Source organism: Simochromis diagramma, unplaced genomic scaffold, assembly GCF_900408965.1.
Source record: "Simochromis diagramma unplaced genomic scaffold, fSimDia1.1 OVJJ01000494.1, whole genome shotgun sequence".
Taxonomy (NCBI): Eukaryota; Metazoa; Chordata; class Actinopteri; order Cichliformes; family Cichlidae; genus Simochromis; species Simochromis diagramma.
The window spans coordinates 52,240-68,733 of record NW_024387311.1 but is presented as its reverse complement, the minus strand read 5'-3'; the positions used below and the strand labels follow the sequence as shown (position 1 = coordinate 68,733).

The 16,494-nt window shown below is 44.3% G+C and overlaps 1 protein-coding gene across 1 annotated transcript; it reads left to right on the top strand.

The window, feature by feature from the left end:
• The first annotated feature begins 9,175 nt into the window (after positions 1–9,175).
• Positions 9,176–15,418, top strand: LOC120717172 (primary amine oxidase, liver isozyme-like). The gene is given in 6 exon segments (XM_040005051.1): positions 9,176–10,544; positions 10,546–10,831; positions 11,701–11,819; positions 13,253–13,419; positions 14,144–14,276; positions 14,351–15,418. Coding segments are annotated over 6 exon segments (2,286 nt in total). The 5' UTR covers positions 9,176–9,254; the 3' UTR covers positions 14,642–15,418.
• The last annotated feature ends 1,076 nt before the right edge of the window (positions 15,419–16,494 follow it).

Here is a 16,494-nt window from a genome sequence, read left to right as displayed (position 1 = left end):
TGAATAGAGTGCACCTGTGTGTAATCTAATGTCAGTACAAATACAGCTGCTCTGTGACGGCCTCAGAGGTTGTCTAAGAGAATATTGCGAGCAACAACACCATGAAGTCCAAACTAGTGATGGGCAGATGAAGCTTCATGAAGCACTGAAGCTCTTCATCCAATTGGTTCACCCCAACGCGAAGCTTCTTGAAGCTTCATGTGCTCTAGTAGGACACCTACTGGACGTAAAAATAATAGCTGGCATGAATTTGAAGAGTGTGGCCTTTTGCACACAGCCTGTAAATGTCAACAACAAAAGGAGTGTGTAAAACATGTATATTGTAGTGATGCAGTATACTGTGTATATTTATACTGGCAGTATGGAAAATGATTATTTGGAAATGCTTAAAATGGAAATGATCATTTACTGTGAGGTGAGGTGTGGTTGGGGTGTGGACAGTGGTTGTGCTTTTGTAACGTTGAGGTATGGACAGCTACACACTGAGGCTTTGAGCCTCAGTCCTGCCTGTTCACATTTTATTCTGTAAAAACTAAATTTTCACTGCTTTTATGGCCTTTTTAGTGGGGAGAACATAGCTAGGATTTAATGATTTAACAAATCTTTTAAATCCTTTGTCCTCCACAATGCTAAATGGCTGGGAGTCCTCAATCACCATGGTAACCAGGTCTTCATCTATTTGAGATTGTCTTTATTGTCTTTCCTCAGGAGAACAAAGCACAAATATAAATATCACACACGTAACTTTCTCTCCTCACTCTCCTAAACCTCCAAACTCTCACTAACCGCAGCTCTCCATCAAACACCTACATTTTGAATGAAGTCTGAGGGGTTTATATCGCTGTCATATCTCGCAGCAAAGTTCGAACCACTTCATGAACCAGTGACGTGGTACAGCCGGGCAGCGAGGCTTCGGACGTCATCATTTTCAGCTCCTCCCATAAATGAAGCAAGCCTCGATACGCGCATCGCGGAAACGCCCCCTCCATTACTCGACACAAGCTTTGAAGCCTCGATACAGAACGTCACATCACTAGTCCAAAGAACACACCAGACAGGTCAGGGATAAAGTTACTGAGAAATTTAAAGCAGGCTTAGGCTACACAAAGATTTCCCAAGCCTTGAACATCCCACGGAGCACTGTTCAAGCCATCATTCAGAAATGGAAGGAGTATGGCACAACTATAAACCTACCAAGACAAGGCCATCCACCTAAACTCACAGGCCGAACAAGGAGAGCGCTGATCAGAAATGCAGCCAAGAGGCCCATGGTGACTCTGGACGAGCTGCAGAGATCTACAGCTCAGGTGGGGGAATCTGTCCATAGGACAACTATTAGTCGTGCACTGCACAAAGTTGGCCTTCATGGAAGAGTGGCAAGAAGAAAGCCATTGTTAACAGAAAACCATAAGAAGTCCCGTTTGCAGTTTGCCACAAGCCATGTGGGGACACAGCAAACATGTGGAAGAAGCTGCTCTGGTCAGATGAGACCAACATGGAACTTCTAGCCTGTTCCTGGGCTATATTTCCGTGTTTCATCACCCGAGGGTTCCCGCCGCCAACCAAGACGACCGAGGTGTACTGTTGCCTCTGGCAGTCACCCTTGAAGTGCTGCTAGCCCCGCGGCCCACCTCCTGAACTGCTCAATCTCACCGCTGGCCCTGCAGCCAGCCTCCTTAACTGCTTCATGTGCACTGCTAGCCTCGTGGCTAGTCTCCTGAACGGCTAGATTTTTTTTGGACTTGTATTTCATATTTGCCAACATTAAAGCTGCTTTGTGAGTTCAATTCAGCCTTTGAGTCTTGCATATTGGGTCCTAACCTGCTTGACTCACACAGCAAAGCAAGATACCACCGGGTGACCCAGACATTGGTATTCTTCATACGATGCAACCACTGCAGCTGGGCGCATTCCAGACAGAGGTTAAAGAATGGCCCAGGAGGTAATAACAAAATAAGTCAACGACCCACCAGCCTGCCAGGCACTTCTTCCCCTTCCTGCTGTTCCAGGCTTCCTGCTCTGGCAACCTTTAGCTGATGTCAGCCACAGGCCTTGACACCCTGCTTAAACTCAGGTCAGCTCTGTGAATTTATTATTCATTTTAGCTAATGTGTTTTTCATTAGAATTTGCTATTTGCTTGTAAATTTAAGTAGAACTGCAACAGCATTTACAATTCATAACAGCTAGCTTTTTTGTTACCTTGTACCCAATGTTTTCTGGTAACATTAAAGTGTTTTTTAGTTTGCTGTTTTAACACAAAGATATGTCCAAATTGCCTCAAATTCTTCCAGATTAACTGTTAAATGTCTAGCTATGTTTAATTGCAGCTGTTAGATCATATTTGGACATATCAATATCTTTGGATAATTTGCATTTCTGTTGTGTGGTTAATGTGTAGACCTGATACATCTACCCATGTAATTTCTTCCAGCCTACATTTAAAAAGAATTATCTTTTGTATAAACATCCCATGGGCATTACTGATGTATCTTGGAGCTTCTTCTGATGCAGCAGGCACATTTACCTCAGCTGACATGACTGCTGCTGAGGATCATCCAAATCCTCAGAGTCATCTACTCCCTCCCCAAACTTTACTGAGGCACCACAGGCTTCTACATCCTCCTCTGACATGACTGTATTTGCAGAGGTCTGTTCTGAGTCTGTGTGTGTGTGTGCGTGCGTGCGTGCGTGCACGTGCGTGCGTGCGCCTTATTACTCCTCCTAATGTCATTTATAAATATCAATTCATTTCAGTTTAATTTAATTATACAGCTCCAAATGACAACAACAAGGTGCTTTATATTGTACAGTAGATCGTACAATAATACATACAGAGAAAAACCCAAGAATCATATGACCCCCTATGAGCAGCACTTTGGCGACAGTGGGAAGGAAAAACTCCCTTTTAACAGGAAGAAACCTCCAGGCTCAGGGAGGGGTGGGGCCATCTGCTGCGACGGTTGGGGTGAGAGAAGGAAGACAGGATAAAGACATGCTGTGCATACGTAAATAAGCACTTGCCAATGCCTTACTAATACCTTAACAAAGCTTCTTAATAGTGCTTAATTGTGTGATATTACTATAAAGTACTAACCACTGAACAAACATGGTCTGGTGTTATTTAGATGAGTCAGTGGTCAAAGGCTTTGGCACTCTGATCTGAGTGAAACTGGCACATTTGTCATGTGATTTCGCCTCTCTTTCATGGCCAGAAATACTACATGTATTTGGATATGTACACCTAGCCTTAACATGTGAGTTATAAAAATGTGCAAATAAAATCATTTGTGATAACGACTGTGACCTTCATATCAAGTCTGAGAAAAACATTTTGGATAGCACTAAACTAGTTTAGGATGTTTATTAGTACGCTGAAGTTCCAAGCCTCTGAGCCATTGTATAACTACTATGTGTCAAATATGCAAGCACTTTATAGTTAATTATCTTGCAGCCTATAAACATTTCTGTGTTCAGCTCTATTGGTCCTGTCAACATACTTTTAAATATTTATGATAGCCACCCAGACAACCAGAGAAGGGTGTTCTCGGGTCAGCTGCTGTCACAGATAAATTTAAAAGGCAGAGCTCTGCCAAGAGGAGTTGCACAACCAACAAGGACTTGTTAGACATTCCTGTCCTAGCCTAGTCTATTGAATTTTAATAGTGAAATAAAAGGCAGTGATGGCATATGATTAAGGTAACAGGTTTTTGTCATACTCCAAGAGCAGGCAGAACTCAAACGCAGACTCAGAATGCAGTTTGGTAAATCTATTTATATGACAAAAATATTTACAGAAACAGAAACGGGAAAACATCCACAGTCTCTACATACAGTATCCAAGCCGATGATCTGGCAGATTCCACTCCATCTTTTTTTTTTTTTTTTTTCTTTTTTTTTTCTGCCTGTCCCATTTGGCTCTTTTGCATCAGAATTATTGTCTAAAGGCAAAGAAAGATGCCCAACGGATTTACTTTACCAAATTGACCATCCCAGCCTTGCCGTAATGGTCCATTTGATTCACCTTTTATTGTTTATTTTATTTTCACTTACTGAATACGGGACAGACTTGACTGGGGGAAAGAAGGGGAGAAAGAAAGAGGGAAAGAGAAACAGCTGAGAAGAGGGACGGGGGAGAAGGGCAAAAACCAAAAACCAACAGAATGAGCTGAAAAAAAAAAAATTAAAAAAAATGCATATATCAATCACCTGGATCACCTGCTGAGAAAGAAAAAAGAAAACAAGCAGAAGAGAACAAGAGTAATAGAATAAACAACATCACAATGATATATGGGAATATGACAGTAAATACTAAATATTAAACATTATTGTGCAGCACATAAGATCAACAGAACACAGTGTGCTTTGAGGTAGGAGCCAAAAAGGGTGTAGTTTGTGGGTGTGATCACCCGTGTGTACACCTGTGAGCACGGACGCGCTTGTTTTTTGTTTTTTTAAAAGGTTCCTTCATGTAATGATCTGCTAGAGGGTGTGGGGGGGGCCACAGCCCCGTCCTCCAGGGCATGAAGCAGGTATGGAGGAGATCAAAACTCCAGACTTCCAGAGGCCCCCAGAACACAAGAGACCAAGGAAGACCAACAGAGGGGCAGCCGCGCCACTGTCCCAGAAAGAGCTGAGGAGAGTCCCAGATGAGGGCTCACTCAGCAGCCGCGGAGCAGAAGCCAGGGGGGGTTGCAGTGACGCGCCCGTGAGCTCCGCCGGCAGCCAGCCGTGCCTGAGTGACCGAGCCCCAGGCCGAGAGGCCGGGGGCACCCCACCTCCGAAGTGGCCCGAGCGAGCCCCAGGCTCCAGGCCCCGATAAGCGGCCGCCAAGGAGTGAGCCGGTGTGTACCTGGACGCCCATCCCCGGACACAAAGAACCACCAACGCACCGATGTCTGAGGGAGTCCGCCACTGGCAGGGGAAGTGGTGGTGGGTGGAGATAGGCCTCCAAACCTTGGAGGGCCTGAGATGTCCCCAGAGAGGTGGCGCCTGACACCCAACCTGACATATAGACACAGACATACAGGCACACACAGATACAAACATCCATTCCCACCCTCATGCTCTCATATGCACTTACTCCACACTCAACCAACGTGGAGACAGACATAAAGAGACGCTGTACACACGATCACACTCCCCAAGCATACTCTACAAACCGGGTCTAGGTACCCTTGCCCCTGGAGGGGGGAACTGCACCCAGACCCAGGTGGTGTTACCCTTTTCCCTGCGGTGGGGGGAGGCAGACCGCCCCGACTCCGCAGCAGCAGGGAGGCCCCACACTCCAGACCGCAGTCGGACGGCCAACTCCTCCTCCTAGCCCCCCCGCTCCAGCAGGTCGCAGAGAATGGGGGTGAGAGAAGACTCCAAACCTCCCTCCACCCGCTCATTGTAGTGTTGATGCATGTGTGTTCTAAGGTGCATTTAAAACCCAGGAGGGCATGGAGCTACCTGCCAGAGAGCAGCAGGTAAGCGCATGGTCCCTCCTGCTAGCCCTCAATGTCTACGTGTATTTAACATTGAGAGGTGGGCAACGACGCCAGGGGTGGGGTGTACACCCTGATGGTACTTTGGATTCCGTGTATCGTGCCCACCCCCAAGATCCTATATGTATGTGTAATGAGAGTGTGAGTAATGTGAATGTCTAAGTTGTGGGATAAAATTGAGGCAGAGGCAGCCAGAAGGGGACGGGGGGGGGGGGGGGGGGGGGGGTTGGCCTCCTCTGCACCCTGGTGACATACCCCTACTCCAAGGCCCTGCATGTGTGGGTGGTTGTGGTGGAGCGGGAAGAGGGAGGCAGCTGGAGATGGGGAGGGAAGGATTCCACTCCATCTTTAAACTTGATTGCGAAACAGACTTCTCTTTTCAACTCACACACAAATCTTCCTTGAGGAAAACAGGGCAGGCTCTGCGACTGGTTTAACACTAAAGCGTCAATTAAAGAAATGCCCTCAGTATTTGAAGGGAGCTGACTGATCATCAGATAAGAATCAGAATCAGAATCAGAATCAGAATCAGAAAGGGGTTTATTGCCAAATGTTGAGCAGGTTTACAACATTAGGAAATTGCTGCGGTGCTTCAGTGCAAACATAGTGTCATAAATAGCACTTAAATAGACATGAAAAAATAAAAGTAGGAATAAGAATTAAAAGTGCTACGTAGAAAGATATATACATGATATATACATGATATATACATGAGTGCAGGTGGTGATCAGTGCCAACATGGAATGATGCAGTGAACACAGCGTAGGGTCATGTGTTAGTGGCGGGAACAGTCATATGGTTATTGTTCATGTGTCCGACAGCAGAGGGGAAGAAACTGTTCTTATGGCGAGAGGTTCTGGTGCGAATGGACCGGAGCCTCCTGCCTGAGGGGAGCAGGTCAAACAGACTGTGTCCAGGGTGAGAAGGGTCAGCTGAGATCCGAGCTGCACGCCCCAGTGTCCTGGAGGTGTACAGGTCCTGCAGAGATGGGAGTCTGCAGCCAATCACCTTCTCAGCAGAGCGCACAACACGCTGCAGTCTCTGTTTGTCCCTGATAGTGGCTCCAGCGTACCACACGGTGATGGAGGAGGTGAGGATGGACTCGATGATTGCAGTGTAGAACTGCATCATCGTCCGTGTTGGCAGGTTGAATTTCTTCAGCTGCCTCAGGAAGTACATCCTCTGCTGGGCTTTCTTGATGACGGAGGTGATGGTGGGCTCCCACTTCAGGTCCTGGGTGATGGTGGTACCCAGGAAGCGGAATGAGTCCACAGAGGTGATGGGGGTGTCAGTCAGGATGATGGGGGGGAGTGGAGCTGTGTGCTTCCTGAAGTCCACAGTAATCTCCACTGTCTTCTGGGCATTCAGCACCAGGTTGTTGTGGCTGCACCAGGACACCAGACGTTCAACCTCCCTCCTGTAGGCAGACTCATCCCCGTCTGAGATGAGTCCAATAACGGTGGTGTCATCTGCAAACTTGATTAGCTTGACAGACTGGTGGGTGGAGGTGCAGCAGTTGGTGTACAGGGAGAAGAGCAGAGGAGAAAGAACACAGCCCTGAGGGGAGCCGGTGCTGATGGTCCGGGAGGCCGAGACTTTCTTTCCCAGCCTCACATGCTGCTTCCTGTCCGTCAGGAAGTCAGTGATCCACCAGCAGATGGGATCAGGCACATTCATCTGGGAAAGCTTGCCTTGGAGATGGTCTGGAAGGATGGTGTTGAAGGCAGAGCTGAAGTCCACAAACAGGATCCTGGCGTAGGTTCCTGGGGAGTCCAGATGCTGCAGGATGAAGTGTAGGGCCATGTAGGGCCAAGAAGCAGGTGAGTTGATTACCACAGGTGTTCATTCTCTTTGCTGTAGAGTAAAATTTCATGTTCCTGTTCCAACACTATGTGGTGTTTTTGTGTAGCTTATCTGCATAGCAATTAATTAATTGAAAACCTATAGATAACTTCTTATTTCATAGTATAATCGTTGTGTGCCTCATGTACTCACTGAGTATTCACTCACTACTTATAGTCACAGTACTCACTCACTGGATCATCGGGCTTCGTTAGCTTAGCTCGTAGCCGACTCGCTAGCAGCATGGCATCTTGCTCATTGTGTCAAATGTTTATTTACTCCTTCGCCTCCTTTAGCAGTAATGATACTTATAATAAATATAGCCTATTTGAAGCTCTTGAAGCTCTGGGGTGGACAAGCCTGATGCTTAGTCTCGTCCACCCCAGCTGTGAAACTCAGAAACCAGTCTTACTTGTTATCATCTATCGTCCACCTGGGCCTTACACAGAGTTTCTGTCTGATTTCTCAGACTTTTTATCTGATTTAGTTCTGAGCTCAGATAAAATAATTATTGTGGGTGATTTTAACATCCATGTAGATGCTAAAAACGACAGCCTCAACATGGCATTTAGTCTGTTATTAGACTCAATTGGTTTCTCTCAAAATGTAAAAGAACCCACCCACCACTTTAATCACACTCTAATGGTAAATGGCCTGTATTTGTATAGCGCTTTTACTAGTCCCGCCTAGGGACCCCAAAGCGCTTTTACACACACAGTCATCCACCCATTCACACACTGGTGGAGGCAAGCTACAGTTGTAGCCACACCATATACATGTGTATATATATATATAGTATGTATATATATATATATATATATATATATATATATATATATATATATATATATGTGTGTGTGTGTGTATATATATATATATATGTGTGTGTATATATATATATATATATATATATATATATATATATATATATATATATATATGTGTGTATATATGTATATATATATATATATATATATATATATTACACACACATATAATATGCTAGAATGACGGAATGTTTTAAATAAAGTTTTCATGTTCTGTGACATATTGTTATATCGAGAGTTTTAGTTTTTAAACTGAATATTGCTAAATGTATTAAATTAGGTTAAAAAAACAGTTTTCAGGTTTTCAGTCTGGTTTACAGTATTTTTAGCTACATTTGATGAGTAGATTGTAGTATTTCTGCTTAGTTCATTCAGATATAATTGAAACTATAGATTTACTTATTACTCCTGTTTTCTTCTAAACATTTTTGGGTGTTCAAATGAACACAATAGTTCTACATGTAAAAATGTTACACTAATCACATTAAGTAATATGCAGTACTTTTTTATGGGGTAGTAAAATAATGAGTTTGGCTAATCTCACTTAAGTTTTAGCTAATTCAGTATTTGGTTTCTATTATTTGGCAGCTGAATTAGATTGTTGACTTAAATGTGTTTAAAAAAAGTGGGCAGTGGTCTTCTTATGTTTACTGTCATAAAATATACCAATACAAACATATTTTGCATATTTCTTAAAAAAAACAAAACAAAATTATAAACACAGCATTACTGTAGCAAACATGATTGCTCATATCTTACACATTCAATGTGTGCAATTACATATTTAGCAGCTTATGTACAATGTTCATCATTAAACTGAGAACAAAACCTGCAAAACCTTTTTTTATGTAAAATGGTGAAATCTTTAAATACTCAGACATCGTGCATAAAATAGTCTTGTTTGTAGGAGGATTTGAACAGTAGGTCGATGAAACCGTTTCATTGCAGCTCAAAGAAATAAGGAAAGAGGGGCTGGAGGTAATCAGATCCGTGCATAGGGGGCTGGGGAAACTGAAGAGGGTCGTTTCTCCTCTTCTAGATTGTGTGAACAGTCCTTCCTACCCAGAGCGCATTCCTCTGCTCTCGCTCCAAGCGCGCATGATGGTAGAGGGAAAGATGAACCCTTTGGCAAAATGGGCGCTGGTCCTTTTAGGGCTTCTCTCCCTTATTCTGAACATCGTCCTCATCGGCATCCACTCCAGCAGGGCACCCAAATGTTCCCGTGAACGCATCCACCCGCTGCGAGGCAGACACGACGACCGCACCCTTGTGTTCGCTGACCTCACCCGGGAGGAGTATATGAAGGTCCAGCAGTATTTACTCAAACAAAAAGACCTGGCTATATCCACCAGCCAGATCACAAAGCCATCTGAAAACTTTCTCTTCTTAATAGAACTGTCGCTCCCAAAGAAAGCAGAGGTGCTGGCTTACCTGGACGAGAAAGGCACCAAACCGGTGAGAGAGGCGACGGCAGTGGTTTTCCACGGCGCAAAAGGCTATATCAAGGAATATGTAGTGGGACCTCTCGACAACCCAACATACCACAGAGATGTGACTAAAGAGAGGTATCAGGTGGATGTCCCCATTAATGCGCGTCCGGTCACCATTGGGGAGTACGTCTTGGTTTTTCGTTTTTTTGAAACCGAGATCTTCTCCAAGTTAGAGAAACTCCTTCGAGAAAGCTTTGGGGTAGACAAGAAAAAGACGCTGAACGGGTTCGAGCAGATGCCTCGCGGAGTTCGGTCCGGGGACAGAAAAACCTGGGTGTCTTTCTTCAGGGATATGAGTGGCATGTACATCCATCCGGTGGGCTTCGAAATTCTGCTTAACCACGAAAGCCTAAACATGTCACAGTGGAGAATAGAGAAATTGTTTTATAACGGCAAATATTTTGACTCTGTAGAAGAACTTCAACGCGCATATGATAATGGGTCAGTTAAGAAAATCGTTTATAAAGAGTCGCCTGACTATGGCTCTCTCAAGCCCAGGAGCAAGCCTCTGCAGATCGGCCCGCAGCAGTTTTACTCAGAGGGGGCGCGATACAGCGTCAGCAACAACCATGTCCTGTACCTGGACTGGAGCTTCGCTTTCGGACTGAGCTCACTCACCGGCATGAAGGTGTTTGATGTACGTTTCAAGGGTGAAAGGATCGCGTATGAACTGAGCGTACAGGAGGCTATGTCGGTGTACGGTTCAGTGACTCCAGGGATGATTATTACCAAGTTCCTAGATTCAAGTATCGGCATTGGGCGCTTTGCCCACGAGCTCGTCCGTGGAGTAGATTGTCCTTATCAGGCGACCTACGTGGACACATACCGCTACATTGATGCCCCACTCCCGGTCAGGTTTAGAAATTCTATCTGCATCTTTGAGCACAACATGGGTCAGGCCCCTGCGCAGGCACTTCGCCGACTTTTTCCACAACAACTTTGGAGGAATGGCAAACAGCGCTTTAGTGTTCAGGACCATCACGGCTATCGGGAACTATGACTACATGTGGGATTTCATCTTTTACCAGAGCGGATCAGTGGAGGTCAAAGTTCACGCAACCGGCTACATCTCCTCTTCCTACCTGCTTCCCGGGAGTAAAACACACGGACACCAGGTGGCTGAAAATGTCCTGGGCAACATTCACACGCACTTCATTAATTTTAAAGTGGACCTGGATGTACTTGGTGAGTGACGTACACATTTAAATGTGATTTATTTATTTATTTTTTGACAAAACCGATGTAAATGTAAAGCTTTGCAAAATTAAGCAAACAAGTCTGTTGTCAAAGGCCAAATTATTTGGATATAAGTCCCCCTTTTCCACTCCACACGGTCCTCTTTACTTTCTCTGCTGGTCAGAGTAAATGTTAGCCCTTTAAATATGAGAAATAATAGTACAAGTCCTTTTTAATAAAAGCTATATGTTATATGTTTAGCTGATGTCACATTCCAGATGTGGAGGACGATTCCCCAAAATTACAAAAACAAAACAGCAACTTCGTATTAGAATTTTCTGTATTTTAGAAAAACAAATAAACCAAATCAAATCATATATAGTGCAGTGTATAGTATTATAGCCTTTAGTTTACAGCCTCATAATAAATATGTCACACTTGATAAAAGTAAATATAAATCCATACAGGCAATAAGCTGTTTGCATAAGTGTGCCAAGCAGGAACACACACACAGACACAAATCCTACTATACATTCCACAGCACTTACACATTGCCCACAGAGTCCACAGTGAAAACAGATCTCCTCTGGTGTTTCTTACTGCAACCAAAGGCAATTTGTTTTTTACTGCTTATGTTCAGCATTGCAGCTGCTTATGGAGCCACGATGCTTTTATGCACAATGTAAGCTTCTAGGCATCCTTACCTAAAGAAATCAGTTCCAGTCCTGTGTAATTCTTTTTAATCTCATGTATTCATCAGCCACTCATCTCGCTGAGTGTCCTCCGTTTGTAAATAACATAAAGACCACCTTCCACACATTCACTGAAGCATAGAAATGCAGAAAAGAAAACAACATTTTGCCACATTTCCTCTGCAGGTGTGAAGAATGTATTCCAGACCAAAGATATGGAGTACATGAATGTGTCACTGCCATGGATGCCTGATCACTACGCCATGATCCCTAAACTGGTGGAGAAGCAGCTCAAAACAGAAAAGGTCTTCTTCATTTTTATTCAGTTGCATTTTTCATAACCTGCAGAGAATAGAAACAGCAGCACACACGGGTCAGGAAATGTAGCAGCAGTGTGATGCAGCGGGCAACAAGGTGCTGGGTTAGAATCTCATTTTCTTTTCCATGGTTTCCTCTGGGTTTCCAACGCCATTCTTCTTACATTAAACGGTCATCCTTATTGGCAGTTGGTGGACTGTATTTGATTGGCTAAATATGGTTTTAGACTACAGCACTTAGAATTCAAAGACATTTTTTCAGAGTGCATGAAATGCGGATGCCTAGCTTCCTTACCAACAGTTCTCAAAGATGCATTGCCAGAAATAGTGGATATTGAGTATGAAAGCATGCTTGTAGACTGCACACTGAGAGAAACCCATGTCACACTTTTATAGTACAAATGAAATACATTTCCACATTCTTAAAACTAGAAGATTTAATGTTTTGTTTTCTCATTTAAAGAGAAAAGAGAGGGAAAGACAACACCAGTAATGAAAGAAAATGTTATGGTGGACGTGTAACCACACTTAAATATCATCCTGCTACAGTTTCCCATCACCTGCACAGACTCTGTGTTATACTGCTATTAACAACACAAGCTCTTGTTCTGCTCGGTGAAGTTGAAGTTGAGCCAACCCCAGTGAGTCTCCACTGGAGAATCACTGGATGAATGATGGGACCACTGGAACAACCTGATTCCAGACTTATGCACAAAATAAACAGGTGAAAAAAAGGTACTTAGTAGTTCTTAGTGTAAAACGGGCAGGGTTGATCCAGAAAGGTAAAAGAACACAAAAGGATACACAGGTGTGATTGGGACTCATTCAGGGTTGGACAGACAGTTACAAAGACAGCAGACACTAACAATAATAATAATAATAATAATAATAGATAATAATAGATAAGGTCTGCACATATAGAGATAGAAATGGGCTGTGACTGCACTCTCATGTGAATGTACTATGGCAATGAGCATGTTTTCTCCATATTTTTCAACCCTTTAAGTTCTGCCAAGTGCATGAGCTAGGTGGCATCTTTCTTTGTGAAGAAGCTTTAGTCTTAACCAGCTTAAGCCTGTTGCCTTTAAGTCTTAGACTGTGGAACTGGATTCATTCATTTCCACTGACTTTGTTTAATACTGTAAGGTTGTGTCATTTTTCAGGCCAGTTCTCTAAAGGAACCGGTGTATCAGTAGGTATCAGCACAAGTGTCAGTAACCAGGCTAGAGCAGAGTGTTTCCTTTAGTCTCTTTTTTATGGTTTTCTAGAAAACCATGTAATCAGGTCAATAAATAAAAGTGACCATAAGCTTTAAGATCTTTGTCAGAAGACGCCAGACTTAACCACTAATCATGCAGCAGATTACCAGGAGTCACTTGCTTTCACTTAAAAATAGACTAATGACCGTGACGCCTTTGCAGGAAGCTGCCTTGCGTTATGACACCAAGACACCACGCTACCTGCACATTGCCAGCAACAAGACCAACAGGTGGGGCCATCAGCGCTCATACAGGCTGCAGGTGTATAGCTTTGCTGGGGACCACCTTCCAGAGAGCGAGACAGAGGAGAAGGCGATGTCCTGGGCCAGGTAGGACTGAATGATAGCAAAATTAAAAAACAACAAATCAAAACACGCACATTAAATTTGACTCATTGTAAATGTCTACTTTATCTTAAAGAAATAAAGCTAGTGAAACAGGTCATTTGAGTAATGGAACAGGTGGGCTTGGACAGGTGTGTAGTATTGATTTTATTTTTTTATATATACCCAAGTTAATATGTCATGACCCAGTGCTTTGGCCTTTGAACTTGAGTTTTTCTGTTTTGCACGTTTGAATCCAAGTCTGCGGTTCTTTGTTTGCTCAATGTTAGCACTACATTCTCGCATCTATTGCATATTATTGCTACTCTGGGGTAAGTATATCTACTGCATGACATCATGTTTTGTAAGGATGCCATGTGTCTGTATCATCTCTCTTCTGTCAGACCCTCTTACCCAAAGAAACATCAGCCAAATCATGTTTAATACCATCTGTTTCATTGGCTGGGCTGTGCTGGGCGCTTGCTGGCTCCTCTATTTTGAGCCATCAGTTTTTCATACTGTTTGTTTTCCCGAGTATTAATCGCCACACGTGGATCACTGGAGTTTCTTATTTTGCTGTTTGGAATTTTCACCAGATAGTTTTTTGTTACTTTGCCTGCAAGTCATATTTTGGGTCCAGATTTGCCACTAAACATGACATAATGTCACTTTGAACATGCAGCTAATATCGGGGTTTTCTAAGATGGAGTCCACGCATGTTTGCCTGCAGGTATAAGGTTGCTGTTACCAAGCATAAGGATGTAGAGCAGACCAGCAGCAATCTGTACAATCAGAACAACATCTGGACTCCAGCTGTTGACTTCAGCAAGTACATTGAAGACAATGAAAGCATAGAAGACGAGGTATGTCTGATAAACTAAACACCAACACAATATAACGGCACTCGATTATTTACTTAATCGTGATTTGTCTGCAGGACCTTGTTGCCTGGGTGACCACCGGATTCCTCCACATCCCTCATGCCGAGGATATCCCCAACACCGTAACGGTGGGCAATGGGGGTGGGGTCCTGCTGAGGCCCCACAACTACTTTGATGAGGATCCATCCATCCACTCTGCGGATTCGGTGTACTTTGAGCCAGGCAGCGAGGACAGCTGTGAGCACAACAGGATGGCTTGCCTCACTCGTGACACCTGCAGCCCCAACCTGGAGCCATTCAGCTACCATGGCTTTGATGGAGTCATGAATTTTAATGACTGGAACTGATTTTTATTTAATTTATTTTAATTTTTTTAATTTAATTTAAATTTTTTTGCATTATGTTGTGGAGCTTCTGAGGCCTGACAAACTCACACGTGCTTGGCCTTAAGTAATAATCATGAAGGCCATTAAAGCTGTTTCTAAAGGTAAAGGTGCACCAGGCAGCATTTTATATAATATTCATAATTTTTCTCTAAAGACACATTTAGTCACTTTTTTTTACACATCTACCAGGAGTTAGACCTGACCACCCAGTTTATGTCATGTTTTTCAAATGTATTGAAAAGAGTTTTGCACAACCTTCATTCATTGCAGTTTGCATTTGGTTGCAGCTTGCATCATGCAAAACGGTGATGAAACATAAGAGACTATCCTGTTAGGCTGTAATAGGCCTTTGCATGTACAGTAGATCACGTGTCCTATACAGTAAGACCAGTGTCTATACTCTATATCTAATTACGAGTATAATAACAAAGTTGACTCTAACACGATGAATCTCCCAATGCCAGATGTCTTATTCTAAGCTGGTCTACAAATTACAGCTTGCTGGCTAACTAGCTATTATTGCAATAAGGCAAATGTTAGTTATACAGTTTTGTTTTGTTACATGGTAACATGATTTACTAATGGTTAAATATGCTACCATTTGACATTATATGTCAGTATTACGAGTTACATCAGCTGGTCAAATAATTTCTCAAGCTAGACGACTAGCATTTACATACATGACTTTTCTACTGATAATGTTTGCAAGCAAGAGCCACCGAAATGGAACTGTGAATATGTATGAAACAAGAGACCAAGGAAGACCAACAGAGGGGCAGCCGCACCACTGTTCCAGTAAGAGCTGAGGAGAGTCCCAGATGAGGGCTCACTCAGCAGCCGCGGAGCAGAAGCCAGGGGGAGTTGCAGTGACGCGCCCGTGAGCTCCGCCGGCCCCCAGCTGTGCCTGAGTGACCGAGCCCCGGCCGAGAGGCCGGGGCACCCCATCCTCCAAAGGGCCCGAGCGAGCCCCAGGCCCCAGGCCCGACAAGCGGCGCCAAGGAGTGAGCGGTGTGTACCCGGACGCCCACCCCCAGACAACAAAGAACCACCAACACACCGACACCTGAGGGAGTCCGCCACGGCAGGGAAGTGGTGGTGGGTGGAGATAGGCCTCCAAACCTTGGAGGGCCTGAGGTGTCCCCAGAGAGGTGGCGTCTGATACCCAACCTGACATATAGACACAGACATACAGGCACACACAGACACAAACCATTCCCACCCTCATGCTCTCATATGCACTCACTCCACACTCACACCAACGTGGAGACAGACATAAAGAGACGCTGTACACACAATCACACTCCCCAAGCGATCTACAAACCGGGTCTAGGTACCTTGCCCCTGGAGGGGGAATGCACCCAGACCCAGGTGTGTTACCCTTTTCCCTGCGGTGGGGGAGGGCAGACCCCCCGACTCGCAGCACAGGGAGGCCCCCACACCCAGACCCAGGTCGGACGGCCAACTCCTCCTACTAGCCCCCCGCTCCAGCAGGCGCAGAGAATGGGGTGGGAGAAGACTCCAAACCTCCCCCACCCGCTCATTGTAGTGTTGATGCATATGTGTTTCTAAGGTGCATTAAAACCCAGAGGGCATGGAGCTACCTCGCCAAGGAGCAGCAGGTAAGCGCATAGTCCCTCCTGCTAGCCCTCAATGACTAAGTGTATTAAAATTGAGAGGTGGGCAACGACGTCAGGGGTGAGGATACACCCTGATGGTAATTTGGACTCGTGATTGTGCCACCCCAAGATCCTATATGTATGTGTAATGGAGAGTGTGAATAATGTGTGAATGTCTAAGTTGTGGGATAAAATTGA